This window comes from Natrix helvetica (assembly GCF_964273705.1).
Source record: "Natrix helvetica genome assembly, chromosome: 5".
NCBI lineage: Eukaryota > Metazoa > Chordata > Lepidosauria > Squamata > Natricidae > Natrix > Natrix helvetica.
In genome coordinates this window covers 74,158,420-74,173,998 of record NC_138551.1, presented here as the reverse complement: position 1 = coordinate 74,173,998, position 15,579 = coordinate 74,158,420, and the positions used below count along the sequence as shown (strand labels likewise).

General features: G+C 38.5%; 1 protein-coding gene across 4 annotated transcripts in view; it reads right to left on the bottom strand.

Moving 5' to 3' along the window:
• Window positions 1–15,579, bottom strand: part of ADGRA1 (adhesion G protein-coupled receptor A1) — a 426,992-nt gene that overhangs the window by 98,593 nt on the left and 312,820 nt on the right. For all 4 annotated transcript variants that reach the window (XM_081953900.1, XM_081953901.1, XM_081953903.1 and 1 more), the window contains 2 exons: window positions 7,958–8,165; window positions 6,893–7,101 (listed from right to left, as the gene is read on the bottom strand). In XM_081953900.1, coding sequence (XP_081810026.1) covers window positions 6,893–7,101; window positions 7,958–8,165 — 417 coding nt within the window. The remainder of the gene's footprint in view (window positions 1–6,892; window positions 7,102–7,957; window positions 8,166–15,579) is intronic.

Below are 15,579 nucleotides of genomic sequence, written 5' to 3'. Positions count from 1 at the left end.
ATGTGCAGGAGGCTGAAGCTGCCTCAGCCTCCTGCACACATGGTCCCATTCCCCTCCTTCCTGACTCCTGAGTCAACATGAAGGGGACCACGGAGCGCGCTCTGCGGGACTGCGGCTCATGCTCCGCGGTCCCCTTCATGTTGACTCAGGAAGGCGGGGAATGGGACCACATGTTCAGGAGGGAGGCTGAGGCTAGAGGAGCCTCCTGCACACGTGGTCCCATTCCCGGACCACGTGTGCAGAAGGCTCCTCAGCGCCTTTTCCCTTTTCCCTATTTTCATGATGAGAGCGGTGAGGCTCTGCCTCCCCTGACCGCAAGTCCCTGGTGGCTATTAATAGGTTGTCTGGTTTAAACAGCTTATGGAGGGGCAGAAATGAAAGATCTGGACAGTAAAAGACAGGAAAATGTATCTGGACACTTTTGCTTGGAAATTGACATCAAGGGTATCTGAAGCCAAACGATGGCACACAGATCCACTACAGAAGAGACTGATGGTGCACTGAACTAACTGTACAATTTTGAAGATAGTGTTGGAATTACATTCTCATGCCTTAAACATGGTTTTTGTTTCTATTTTGTCAAACCAAATGTCATATTAAAGTGTAGTAGATATGCATTTTTTCCTTTAAAAAGCAATACAGTACGTTTGTATCTATAACAGCTTTTTCTTTCAAGTAAGCAAGCTAGGGCACACAATGTTTGCCAGACTTGTTATTTACTAAAGCTCTCTGCACTACAATATGTTCAATTCTGTTCTTGTGTATTATTAGGAAGCTTATCTGGAGGCAAATGTGAAAATCACGTTGCACAAGGGACAGTCACCATTAGATACAACTTGCAGTTATTCTGAAATCCTTAGGCTATGTTCTGTACAGGTAGTTGGTCAGCCAGTTACGAATCCATCTGGTGGTGATGCTGTCCAACCCACATTCTTCTCCTTTATCTAGTAGTAGGTTATGGTCTACCTTATCAAAAGCCTTATTGAAGTCCAAGTAAACTATATCGATGGCATTCCTCTGGTCCACTAATTTTGTCACTTTGTCAAAGAATGCAATAAGAATGCATTTGATTTGTATCACTTCTGCTAAGTAAATCACAGTGACCATTAAATGGGACAACATGTGACTGCAACTTGCAATTTCACTTCCACATTCTCCATTAATTTTGCTTGTGGAAGCCATTCTGAAGTTCACAAATGGTGATCATGTGACTGTGGGACACTAGAATGGTTATACATGCATGTCAGTTGTGGAGCACCTGAATGGCAATCACATGGCTGCTGGAGACTAACAGCCATAAATGCGAGGATTTGTCACAAAGCTGCATTGTTTTTCAACTATTCTAACTGTAACTGAGGACTACCAGTATTGCTAGTTATTTAAATCAGAGTATTTCCATTTCATTTTTAAGATGTGTGGATTTCAACTTCCCCTTGCTGGCTAGAGAATTATGGAAACTGACGTTCACGTGTCTTTACACTGGGTAAACTATAGGCATTTTTTTCTTGTTGGTTTCTCTGGCCAATTTCAACTGAATAAAAGTTTACAAAAATAAGCCTCTTTTGCCCCAAAGCCCAGGAAAGTGTTAATATTAGTATTTGTATTATTAAATACTTCCAGGAGAAGTATTTCCATTGAATCTGTCTCTTGCTATTTCTGTTGACTCCTCCTATTCCCATCATTTCATACTTCAACTTCAATCATATTCGTCTTTTGAGTACCTGTCTAACACACCTCCCTGCATGATCGCTTAGCTTGCATTTCCCCAATGCTCTAATTAATTCTTCTACTCCAGTTGATGCGCTTATCTTTTGGAATTCCAAATTCCAGTAGAGTCATGTTTCCCATTTTTTAAAACTTTGCGAGAACACTGCAGCCAGAATAATCATTTGTTGGGAATTTGGGAATGGAAGTACATACAACCTGAAGTTCCCCAAGATGGGAAACACTGAAACGCAAGAATAAAAAGACAAAAATCAGATTCAAGTGTCTCTATCACCCACTACAAGACAAGCACGTAATGAGGAATCATAACATAACACTTTTACTTCAGTACACTTATATTCTCCTTTAAAGATGAGAGGTGAAGGAAGCCAACTAAAAGCATAATGAAAAGCTGCCTCCAGTGAGTTATTGGTTGCGATAACTTGCTATGTCCTGAGCTTTTTGTAGTTTAATGAACCATTTCAAATAGTTTTGGCTAGACTCCATCCCTTATTAAGAGGAAGTGCAATGTAGTGAATCAGGATAGTGAGCTACCTATTGGACTACTACATCTACTGCAACAGGGAGCAATTATTCGGTAATGTAGGGTTGATGGGATGGGGATAGGCCACAACAAGTACCCGATCCATGATCAAATGGATTTGGGACAAAAATGGACTCCAATCTACCAGAAGTAGTGAGTAGTTCTGGATGATCAAATAGGATTGTAGCCACAATAAAACAATATACCAGTGATTTCAGCATGAGCACTCAATCATTTTTGTGAAATAAACACTGGTTGTTTTTTTAAAGAAAATGTAAAGCATTCATACCTACCAAGGATTTGATTTCTTTTAAAGATTCATATTCAGAGTCGTAAGTGAGAATTACACTAGCACTTTATGAATAATCCAATCTTGGCTCTGTTTTGTATTTCTCTTTAACTAGTTTTTACCTTCCTACCCTCAAATCTTGGGTAAAACACTTTATCAGTTTATTTGAGACTGATTCTTCTAAAGTAAAACTCCATGTTTGTCTAGCACTAAAACTGTTTGTCTATTTTGGATTGTGGGAAATTGTCATTATCTATTGCTTTTCAAGTACAAGCTGAGTATCTATCTGTCTTTCTTACATGCCCAGATAGTCCCTAGGAAAAGAGGGTAAACTGCAAATATATAAAATGGAATGAAATAAAACTGAGTGGTGAATAATTTAAAACTGTTATCATTTCTGAAGTTGATGATTAGATCCTAGTTCTTTTCACTTGATTTTAAATGTAAAATGCCTAAGAACAACCTTCTACCACAGTTAGCTTAATATTCCCTATAAAAATTGAGCAGCCCACCCATAAATAATTTTATAATAATTTTCCTAAAATATATGGGCCCAAAGATAGATGACAAAGCAAAGCAGAGGCAAAAAGGCCTACTGAGAAAAAGACTGAGATAAATCTCTTAGTGAAAAAAACAGGAACATCAAGAGACTATAGTTTTTTTTTATAACTGTTGATGACAGTATAATGATCTTTCAGCATCAGTGGACCTCTCAAACTTGAATTTGCCTGCAGTCTCTCATGGGAAACAAGGACAATGGCTGACTTCCAGAAAGCTTGAAAACTTGAGTGTCACCCTGCCTTAAAACATCCCAGTCATTTTTGGAACCACTCACTCATCACGAAATCTCCAGAACCGTAAAGCCTACATACTTGAAATTTGGAACCTATGTTCCTCTTGGCTTCTAGGTGCTTGCTAAGAAAGGTTTTGTCAAAATGACCACCAGATCATTAGTATTTCTTAAACAGTAATTAACATGCTCTGATGCTAAGGAGTTCTACTCCCCCTCCCCACCTGCAAAGAACTCAGTTCCAACTGCCAGGTGCCTTATATTAACACACTCTAATGCTAAGGAGTTAAGACATTCTACTCCCCCTCCCCACCTGAAAAGAACTCTGTTCCAACTGCCAGTTGCTTCACATTCCTTTACGTCAGTTCAAACTGAATGACGTTTCACTCCTTCACTCAAGGAGCAGTCTAGGGCTCCTTACAGTACTAAATGTTGGTACCTCACCAAAATGTCTATACCTTCCACCTATGGAACTGCTTCCAGACTCGAGGGGGTGGGAGTGCTATTCTCTTATGTGTTTCAATAACTGTCCACCACTGAGCCAATGGATTGAACTGGAGTGAACCAGATTTCTCCTGCCTTCCCAATCACATAGTTTCGTTGTGAAGCACTGGTATCCTGCTAGTGCATACTATTTGTTTGGAGGTTGTAGCAGGGAGGCACAACTATTGTATACCATTGACTGAAATTGGTACACTCTTTCTAGCTAGGATGTTGGTTCTTTTCCAATGAGTGTGCAGCTTTAAGAAGGATAGAGATCAGCCAAATCAACCATGGTGATAAATGGAGTTGATCACCAGAGTTGCATCAGATGGTCCTCATATTCATCATGCACACTAGTATAGCCTCTAGTAGATATGAGCATTTTAATAATTATAAAGCCAAAGAGATTCTCATAGATATAGGATGTTCTGAAACATACTCTGTTCAGTCAACTTTTAATCTGAACAGAACTCATGGCAAAATAAATTATTTTTCAGTGGCCTCAGCAACCCTTTAACAGCTAAACACTGCTAATTCTTAATTTTCTGAGGGAACATCATTATGTAGAAAAATCCTGACAGACACCAATAAGCAGTCAAGTAGAATGAGAAGTATAAACAGGGTAATTTGAACCTATAGTTCTCAAATGTTATATTACATTTGCAGCAATAGAAATTACATTGAAAACTGCAGTCATCTTGCTAATGCATCTGTTTTACTACAAGCTAACCATTCCGTTCATTTTTTGAGGCTACCATTTCATTTGGAGCTTTGCAGTTATTTTTCACTTTAAAAGGAGAAGATCATCAACAGAAACCTATATAGCCCAACAAAGAACATCTCACAAAAAGACTCCTATGATTATAATGAAGGTTGTATTCCCTACAGCCTGTTTATATATTTGAAGTTTATCCCTATATCACTTTAGTAACCTTGCAAAACAGATGAGGTTACTTCTTCCTAAGTTGAACCATTGGTACATCTAACTTAATAAATGTCAACAATAGACAGAGTCCAGAATTTCAGGAAGTAGTTTCTCCTAGCACAATTAGAAAAGCCATGATTTGAATCTGGAACCTTCTGTAGGCAATGCTTGCAGATCCACAGACCTTCCCCAGTGCTGAAAGAGAGTGACTTGCTCAAGGACACCCAATGTGTTTCACAACTGACTGGAATACAGATTGTACTAGCTCAATTCTAATAAAGCTCGTACAAACAGGATTTTTTTTAACCCAAATTGAACATACACATTGTTGAATATCTTATAGTACTTTTCAGTCTTAGATCTTCTGCTTTAATATCTCCTGCTTTAATTTCCAGACTATACTAGCATATAATTCATCCACTAATAATGCTTTTTAAATGATTCTCCTGATAATTACAGAAAATCTGTTAAAATCACAAAACAAACATAATAATGGGCTTGTTTTCTAGTGGAATCATGGTGCATTAGAGTTCAATGAGGTCAAATCTGTGTTCATAAAATTTTTAGGCTGTTTTTGATATTCTAATAGACATTACAATGAAGTACCCAGGAGTCTTGCAGTCTTTAACTCATTCATGAGTACGTGAAGTCCTATTAACAGGAGACATTTTGTACCCCTCAAAATGATATGAACTGCAAATTAAAATACATACAATAACATACATTTATTCCAGGTGGCCTACAAAAGTAGAAAGAAGTTTCTCCACTTTATATTTATAAATGCAAAGTTTTAAGGACATCATTGACACTACCAAACTAGTCAGCTGAAATGGGTGTGGTATCTGCACCAACAGGTACTTTTGGAAATGATTATAGGGATCACAACAGATTTCCCCCGCTTCCTCCATCAAGAGCTAACTAAAATGTTCAAATATAGCCGTGTTTGTTTCGCATGGTTAGAAAGCGGAACTTTCAATCACTGGATCTTTAGGGCATTCTAATATAATATGCAGCAAGTGAAAACAAATGGGTCATGTGATACTGAAGGCATTCCATTTAATAAAGTAGAAAGCAAGATTGGTACAGTATTTAGATACTTGTTGTCACTGACTTGGTCCGTGACCGGCTGACATCTGTGCTCCATCTGACAGCAGCAGATTGGCATTCTCTGCACATGTCCTTTCAATTCCTGTCATCTGTTTTGTTTGCTGTTCTATACGCATTCTACGCACATTGCATTATTTACTCAAGTATGAACCTTTCAGTGGCGCTCATAAAGGGCACCTTCTCTTCACAAGTATATTCTGGAATGAATGCCGGATTCAACATTAGGGAGAGAAGATGACTGAACACTACTTCCTTTCAAAGAGCTCCCGAGACTAAGTAACCCATCTGTAGGCTGCAGAAAACGTAAGTCTCCCTCATACGTTTCATCCACTGTTTACATTTACTTCACTGTTGATACGTTATCTAATTTAATATGCCTTTTGTGTCTGCCCTCGTAACTTCCCAGTTAATAAAACTATTAAATAACTGCATTGTGTACTGCAAATATGCCTGAGGAAAAGCCTCAGCAGCCTTTGTGTTAGCAGTACACATAAATATGGCTTTTTTTTTTCTTTAAAAGCAGCCATTTAGTAAAAAGAATGCTATCGTCAGCACAGGGACCTGAATTTCAAGAACTGTCAGAAAGGACTACAGAATCCTTGTTCAGTGAAGCAAGCAATCTTCATTTTTTCCATTTATTAATGATTCAATATTGCAGCAAGCCAACAATTAATTAATATGATCAACACAGCAGTAGATATGTAAAAGACATCCTTTCTTGAGAAGTATAGAGGAATGAATATGTATTAATGCATGTGTGTGTTTGTATATATATTTACATATACATACGTATATACACACCAATAGATAATTTATTTTCATTACTGTAGTATCTTGATAGAACTTTCATTTTTCATTAAATCATTCATAACAAGGCCTGCTAGCAGGTAATATAGTTGTGTATTATTAAGTATCGAGCATGGCTCTTTTAAGTTATCCTCATTTAATTCCCTAAACTAAAAGGAAGGCAAGATTAATAACCAAATACTGCTAAGTAAAGACAGGCAAGCAGATTCACACAGAGACACATATGTGAAGTTATATACTCACCATTAGCACTGCAAAGTTACCGAAGTGAGTACTATGAAGAGTGGTAATATTGTCTGCAGAGCTAATTATGTGGCACCCTTCTCCCCACCAGCCTCCATGTCCATCTAGAAGGTCAAAAGCCCAAAAGACTGCAATGGGGTTTATGCCCTGGATAAAGTGCTTCAGCGTTATAATAAGAGGACTGGTGAGGTTTCCGATATTACACCCATCTGCCAAAGGAACAAACTGAATTAAAGCAATGAAGTGAAAAATGCTTTATTGCTATATCCTCTTTATAGAAGCCGATAGCAATTTTTGTACACATACATAGACATTAGAGAGAGCAAAAATCCCTCTCCTGGTCTATCAGCAGAAAGCAATGTACAAAAGTTTGGAATAGTTAATATTGTCTACAATTGCCATTTTATTAGGTTAATCTGCAAATAACAGGGCTACTTAAATGCCCTGAATCAAAACGATGGTTTCAAACAACAATAATAAATGTAAACTAATATCATTGATAGAATTAACATCAGAGACAATTTCGTAGTCCAAAAATTAAATTATAACCTTCTAAAATGTGAACCCAATTCGGGATATAATGAAATGTTTAATAGATCAAGGTCTGAATCTTCCACTAAAAGGAGAGTATGAAACCCATTACTTTCATCAACAAAAACACTTCTTATAGCATACATTTATCATTTCAAGAGATACACTGATGACTATCAATGTACATGCAACAGGACTGCAACCAATCTTTTGAGGAACCGGACTTTCTATGGGTATAATCAGAACTAAAAAGCAACATTCCATTTCCTCCTTAGCACAATCCTCTTTCTTTTTTTTTACTTTCTGATAAACTTCAGCAAGCCACAAAAGAGAATCATATCGTATTTACAATTGTCAAGCTTCTCAGCTGTATAAGTTTCTTTTTAAAATATGAAGACACCAGTAACAAAACACACATTTCTGTTAGAGCAGAAGCATTTCTCAGATCAGCATACCTGCGTGCTACATTGCACCATTATACGAGATACTCTCATGTATGGCCAGGCTTTAGAAAAAGCAATACAAAACACTTACCTATTTTAATGAAGACTACGGGTGTGCCAATGACCCTCTGCTTCCCATAGCCTGCAAGGTGAGACGAGTTTGCGGTGTTGGGAAAGAGTTTTCCATTCCGAAAAACAATAAACTGTAGCTTGCAAGAGGAGTTATCAACAGATTGCCAGGCTGCAGATGAGGAGAAGACAGACTGTGGCAAATGAACTGAAGCTATTGCCACAGCATTCTGTACAATGAGGAAGGGGGGGGGGGGGGGAGGGAGAGAGAGAGAGAAAGAGAGAGAGAGAGAGAGAGAGTGAGAATTTAAAATGCAAATCACAACAGGGCTGCTTTCATTATATTTTAAACTCCTGTACGAGCAAATGTGCTCTGCTTCAATTTTCCAACATGCTAGAAACAACCAAAGGAGCAGGAGCTGTAACCATGGGAATAGGACTGGTACAATGCATATTAAAACAGAAAACGTTTTGATTGAACGTGAAGATCTTTATGGTCAAGCTCCCTGCTGCAGAGGTGAGAATGGTTCTTACCATGCCTGCTAGAGGGTCCATCAACACTGCAGATCTGATTTAAAGAGACAACCTCTCCCAGGTTTTCTTGTTCACTTAAAACAGAATCAGACAACTTGCAGTAAAATTGCATTCTTTCTAAAAGGATAATTACAGGAGACTGAAATGCATTTTATCAGTAGCTAAAACTGCATTGGGGAATTGGTCTAAATTGAGGTATGCAGTGCAGTCAGTTTCATATTTCTTGTGGGACTATGATTTCATCCTTTAAAAAAAAATACTCAGTTCCCTAATGCAGACTTGTAAAATCACATATCCTTAACCCTAACGTCTACAAGAAGCAAGTATTCAGGCTATTAGAACACCAAAAATATGTAACCGAGTTGTAACTCTCTTTTTAGGTTACTGAAACATGTGCAGATTGGCATTATTAAATTAATGATTTCCCCATCAAGTATTTGGTTGTCCCCTTACACAAATAACAACCTTGTTGTCATTAAAGCCAGACACATATATGGCAGTAGAGTAGGGCGGGAGACACAGAATGCAAAACATTGCCTGAGATTTACAACCTCTGGTATGAAAAAAAATACAACAGCAGCATGAAGAATGAGTAGGCCTCATTTCTCTGATACTAAAATGCGGCACCTGTAGTACAACACTGTCCCACAATTTTAGAAGACGGAATATTTTTGACAATAGCACTTCATCTCATCAAAGTTCTACAGTTGCACACACATGTACAATGTTAAAATAGCAGTTATAATAGCAAGCAGTTTTATCAACAAAACTCCACAATCACAAACATATAATAATCAAAATAAAAGAAGTGACAAATCGGAACACGAGTTATTGGAGTTGTCATACACAAAACACTTTTTCTCTTAGAAGCCAAGAAGGCAGTGCAATCACCCACTTAATTTTAAGGCCCTGATCTATTAGAGAGACATTTTAACTCAAGTAGCAAGGGTACCACCAAAGGCCAGTAAGCATCTATGCTATTTAATATTATTATTGCAATATAAAATTGCTTTCTTTTTTCTTTTAACCGCCAACAGCAGAATATGGGTCTCCATATTCATCGTGATTGCAGGTGAACTCTTTCAACAAAAGTATGAAATTTTGCAAAATTCTGTATTTTTATCCTCAAAGCCTAGGTTTTCTACCTCTGCCTAAATTCTTGCATGTATGCTTAAAGTCAAATTAAAGTAGCTTAACGCAGACAGCCAACACAAGGGTCACAGGTCATCTTACTGAGATGATGATCATTGTGAAACTGGAGATGCCTGTGCTATACTTTCATTCAGGGTGAGTGCAGCCACATTTTTACTATGATAAATTTTACCATCACTACCACGAAAACAGAAATCCGTGGTTATGGATTGCAGGAATATGAAACCCTGACTGAATTTGATTTTATTGCAGTTTTTCTGCTGTTCCATATATACAGTATGTCTACTTTTGAAGTCTTACTGATTATTTGCTCATACTTATCTCACCTGAAATCTTGGATGTCTTATCATTTCATAGACAATCAAATATAAGATGAGCAAACACTCAAAATCCATTTCAAGAGCTAAGAAACTAGCTTATAAATGGACAAATGAACTAGCCAGACGTAGTACTGAGGGTTCATGTCATACAGAAATTGAAAGACTGCAGAAAGTAATCAAAATAAGAATATACAGATATATTTTAAAGCACAGTAAACCTAGTTTGAAGTACTGGGGGCCAGTTCAGCACTTTATTAAGCAAAAAAAAAAAAACCTTTCAGGAATCAGTGAATTCCTTTATTAAGAGAATATTTGTAGCTTAGGGTTGACATGAGGGATCCTTGGTGCTCTCTGAGCTTGCTTTGCAGATGTTTCATCATCCAAACTTGGTAACATCATCAGCACTGATGATGTTACCTAGTTTGGGTAATGAAACATCTGCAAGAAAACAAACAAGCTCAGAGAGCAGTAAGGACCGCTAAAATATCCCATTTCTGAACTTCAGACTTCTTAAGGTTATCATTCATCTGTCCTGTCCACCAGGATGCAGCAGCTTGTCAGTACACTTGCTATATCAGTCCCAAATATCCATGAAACCAGTATGGGCTATCTATTCCCTGGACATTTGCTTCAGCTGCTCCTGGGGGCCTTTGAAGAAATAGATGTGATCTTTAACTGGAACAGCTGGAACAGAGGATGGAACTGCTTGTGACAAGCCAGCTCTTGTATGAAAATGTCAAAGGCAGAGACACCAAAGGAAATTGCCCCCCAGAAACGCCCCCTATTGGATGGACCAAGGGTGAGTGAGAGCTGACTCATCTTTTTCTTTTTGCAATTATGTGCTTGGAATAGTTCTGTAATAATATCATGGTAAGGGTGAGGGGCCCCAGTTTAGCAGAATTGCAAATAAAAGTATGGTATAGGAGGAGTACTAATTTTCTTCTTACTCTCTCACACAGAAAGCATTATGGTAGCTGTTCTGACCCCCCCCCCCCCAACACACACTCCGAGCCACAGATAAGTTACCGGATTTATTTACAGCCAGACAGGTCCTTGGCAGCAATCCAACACAAATAAGCCTTCATAACAACTCAGCACGGATAAGCATTGGCAGCAATCCAGCCTGCCACACTCACAAGACTGTTCTCCCACATTAGTTCATGCGTTGACTTCTGCAAAAGGCGTGTGCACAAGCAGTCCTTTTATAGTCTGGAGAGGAGTCTAATTATCATCAGCTGAGTGCAATTACCTCCTGTAACTGCGCAATTGCTCCTGACGACTATTAGCCCTTCAGTGGCGAGCATCCAACAACTCACTGCTGACGTCTGACTCACTGTCCCTTGTCTCCTCCCAATTGCTCCAAGGCATGACATCAGGAGCACACTCCCTTTGGCTTTCATCACTGCTCCATGCCTCAGGCGCCTCCTGGTGGCCAACCAGCCTCTCTGATCCCTGCTCGGAGTCGGAACCCTGTCCAGGGTCCTCCACATTCTCCAGAGCCAACTCATAGGGACCCTCGCTGTCGGAGTCTGGTGGCAGCTCCAACGGCTCCTGCTGGGCCACAACAGATAGCCTTACCTTCTAGTTGGCATGTACTGTTATTTAGTGTATGTATACTTAGTACAAGAAATATTAGAGCCAGGATCCCAAATTACAATAGGAATTATCTTTTGTATTCAGAGCTGTTCCAAATACTAATCTTGAAATTTTGTTGGTTGTACTGAATAGCAACTCTGCTATTCCAACCTGCTGATCAAGTGTTCCCACTTGAGCTGGCAAGGGTTGCCTTGGACTTGGTGCTAGGGATTGCTAGTATGATAGTTATAAAGGATTTCAACATCCATGTTGGTCTTCTTTGGTTACTCAGGACAGACCACATCCTGTTGTGACTTAGACTTACAGTGATTCTCTGCAGAGATGGAACCATCAGAATAGCTAACATATAGATTCCAATGGATTTCAAAGGGCTCAATGAAGTTTTCCAATCGGTGTGGTTGGTATTTCCATCAATATTTGGGTGTTTTGTGAAATAAGAGACCACTTGAAACAATAACTCTGAGCATCTTTTCCCATGTGCAAAGCCCATTCATTCAATTGGTATAAATTTTAACTGAAGGAAATGGCGCAAGTAAGGAAAACACATCTTGCATCTGACTGAACACTAGTAAAAGCTAATTATCAAGTCTGCTTTGTAGTGATTATGGTTAAACAGCCATTTTTCTCTTTGTGTCATCTCAGTGTCATCCAGTGGAGCCTTTTCAGTGATTTAAGGCCTTTTGGGACCTGACCTAGTTACATATTGTATAGAACCCTCAGTAGCTCACTATGATATGTTGGTTACACATTTATATGGCAACATTGATTACATTCTTAGATTCTGGAATATAGAAGTTCAGTTTATAGAGATGTCCAGAACTATCTCATCAGACATCTTTGATTGAGTTTAACTTTAAGGATTGATTTCAGAGAGAAGATGCACAGACAAGATTAGTCAACCACATGAGGCTTGCTCCTTGCCTTTGTCAATTATTCCATCTAGTAGGAAGGTGGTGTTCAGATGGATTATAAATAATGTATTATATATGTATAAATAATAAATACATACATACAGCAATTATGAATTCTTCCTTACAAGGAGGAGTGGTCCCTCTTTCTATAAAGAAGGCTCCAGTGAGACTACTCATCAAGATATTGTAACTGGATCAATAAGATCAATATAATTATAGGCCAGTGGGCAGCATTCTTTCCTGGAATTAAGCATGCAGTAAATGACCAGATCCAGACACTCCTTGGATGAAAGACATTTTCTAGATTAATATCAACTGGTGTTTAGGCCTCAGTCCACTGTTGAATGGTCTTTCACAGGAGATAGGGGAAATGAAATGTTGATTTTCCTGGGTCTTTCAATACCTTCAATACCACTGACCACATATTCTTGAGAGGTTGTCCCAAGTAATTGAGGAGGGAACATCTTTAAACTCATACCTGGATCGCTATCTCCATTCCTGCTCAATCTTACAGCTTTTGGGGTTCCAAAAGTCTCGTTTCTCCATATGCTGTTTAACATCTACATGAAATCACTGAGGGAGATCATTCAGAGATTTAATGTAAGATGTCATCTGTAACTGACCTCAAAGTCATTTTTTCCATCACATCCATGTGAAGCAGTGAAATTGCAGAAACACAACTTGACTATGCTGATGGACTGGATGAGGGCTAACAAACTAAAGATTAATCCAGATGACTTGAAAATTGTACTAGTACTGAATCATTAGCAATTGACTGATATGGATACAGACAATCTTATAATGGTAATCTATTCTCTGGTAATATTTGGCTTAGATTACTGTAGTACTTACATCGTACTGCCCTAATGGCTTTCAGGAAGTCAGTGAAAATTGGCTTATCTACAGAGATTTCAAGTAAGCATGATTTGGGATATTATCAAGCACCAGGGAAATCAAGAGATTCAGGCAGTTCAAATGAGCATAAAGATTGATTGCAAGCTTAACTCTCTACAAGAGTCAGGCCAAGTGACCATTAAGGCAATGCACAGGAATTAAGAAAGGAATTTAAAATCGGCTAGACTTATAACTCTTGTGGGACGTGACTTATGATATGTTTGACCTCTCTATCAGCTCAGCCTGGTAATCTCCTACAGTCATTGCCGACTTGTTATGATGATGCTCTATTTCATTTGGTTTTATAGGTTTTATACTCAGTTTTTGTACACTGTTGAGGTATCTAAATGTATATAAATATGGCAAGTGAGTAAATAAGTAAGTAAATAGTGGGATTGTTCTTGAAGATGGATTAGAAACTTCAGAATATGTGTGTGTGTGTGTGTGTGTGTGTGTGTGTGTGTGTGTGTGTGTGTGTATGTTGCCAGGCAGATATATAGGAAAAACAAACAGGAGAATAAATGCACACATCACAGAACACAAGATCGCAGTAGGAAAAAAAGAAAAAACTTCCTCCCTTTTCCAGCACCTTAAAGCTACAGGACATGAAATCAATTTTGAAGGAGCCAGGTTAATCTCCAAAACAGAACACCTCAACAAGAGAATAATTATGGAAGCCATCGAAATAGAGAAACACCCCCACAACATGAATAAACATGATGATATCTCCCACCTACCAAACATCTGGAAACCAGCCATAGTCAACAAATGAGCACCACCCACCACCCAGGCCGTTACAATACAAAACAACAATTCACACACAGCCAGCACCAATCAGCACCAATCTACCAATCATGATACAACCACACAACCAATCATTCCACTCACTGAAACAAAGCCAGCACCCCATCCCCTCCCACCAAGATTTACAGAAAGTCGGCAGCTCCATTCGCATTTTAAGCCTAGCCGACAGTAGCCTGAAGATGGCAAGTGAGATCTTGCCGAAACGTTGCCAAGACAATCTCAATCTTACACGGGAAAAGACCCGAATACAAGAAAACCAGCATACCTACACCTGTGAAAATCTACGAATATATATATGTATGTATTTGTGTTACAACCCCTGGTATGCCCAAATATGGGAGGGAGCTCACTACTCTCCCTTTCTGTCCTTCGGCTCATTACAGAGGACCATCCAGGCAGAAAACCATATTTTTATTTTTAATGTTGCCTTTTTATATTTGTTTTGTATTTGTGCTGATAAATAAATAAATAAATTTTCTGCCTGGATGGTCCTCTGTAATGAGCCGAAGGACAGAAAGGGGGAGTAGTGAGCTCCCTCCCATATGTTGGCATACCAGGGGTTGTAACACAAATACATACCTATTTCCCTGGCCTAGCTGATAAGGAAGGGAGCCTGTGGCTTAGTGGCAATTACATTGGCCTAATATGCAATACAGCCCTGGTTCGATTCCCAGTAAGGGTATGGCTAGCTAATGAGACCTAAATAGGTTGAAATAGATCTATACTAGTCTCTATTTATTTATCAGCACAAATACAACATATATATATATATATATATATATATATATATATATATATATATATATATATATATATATATATATATATATATATATATATATGGAGAGAGAGAGAGAGAGAGAGAGAGAGAGAGATGATAGATAGATAGATGATAGATAGATAGATAGAGATAGATAGATAGACAGACAGACAGACAGACAGACAGACAATCTCAATCTTACACGGGAGAAGACCCGAATACAACAAGACCAGCATATCTACACCAGTGAAAATCTACACACACACACACACACACACACACACGTATTGCACAATATGAACTTGTCACATCAAATTGTTACGAATTTTGCTAGAGATTCCACTTCATTTCTTGTCCCAATTTCAGGTGTTTGTTTTAGTCTATAAAGCTCTTCAGGGCTTGGGACCACCACACCTGAAGGAATTCTTCCCATATGCTATTACCTATATCCCAAGTTAATCTTCAGACAACTTGGTTTGTGTGCTCACTGTGACTGAAATGTGACAAGTGACTGCTCAGCAACTTCTGAATATCCTTCTCAGTGAGCTATTAGCTATGCCTAGTAGCAGGCACCATCTTTTGAGCGAAGAAATTCTTTTGTCATTGCTTTTTAGAATAATATTGTAATTTTTAACTTATGACCATTGCTTTTATTTGCTGTCATTTTGTTACT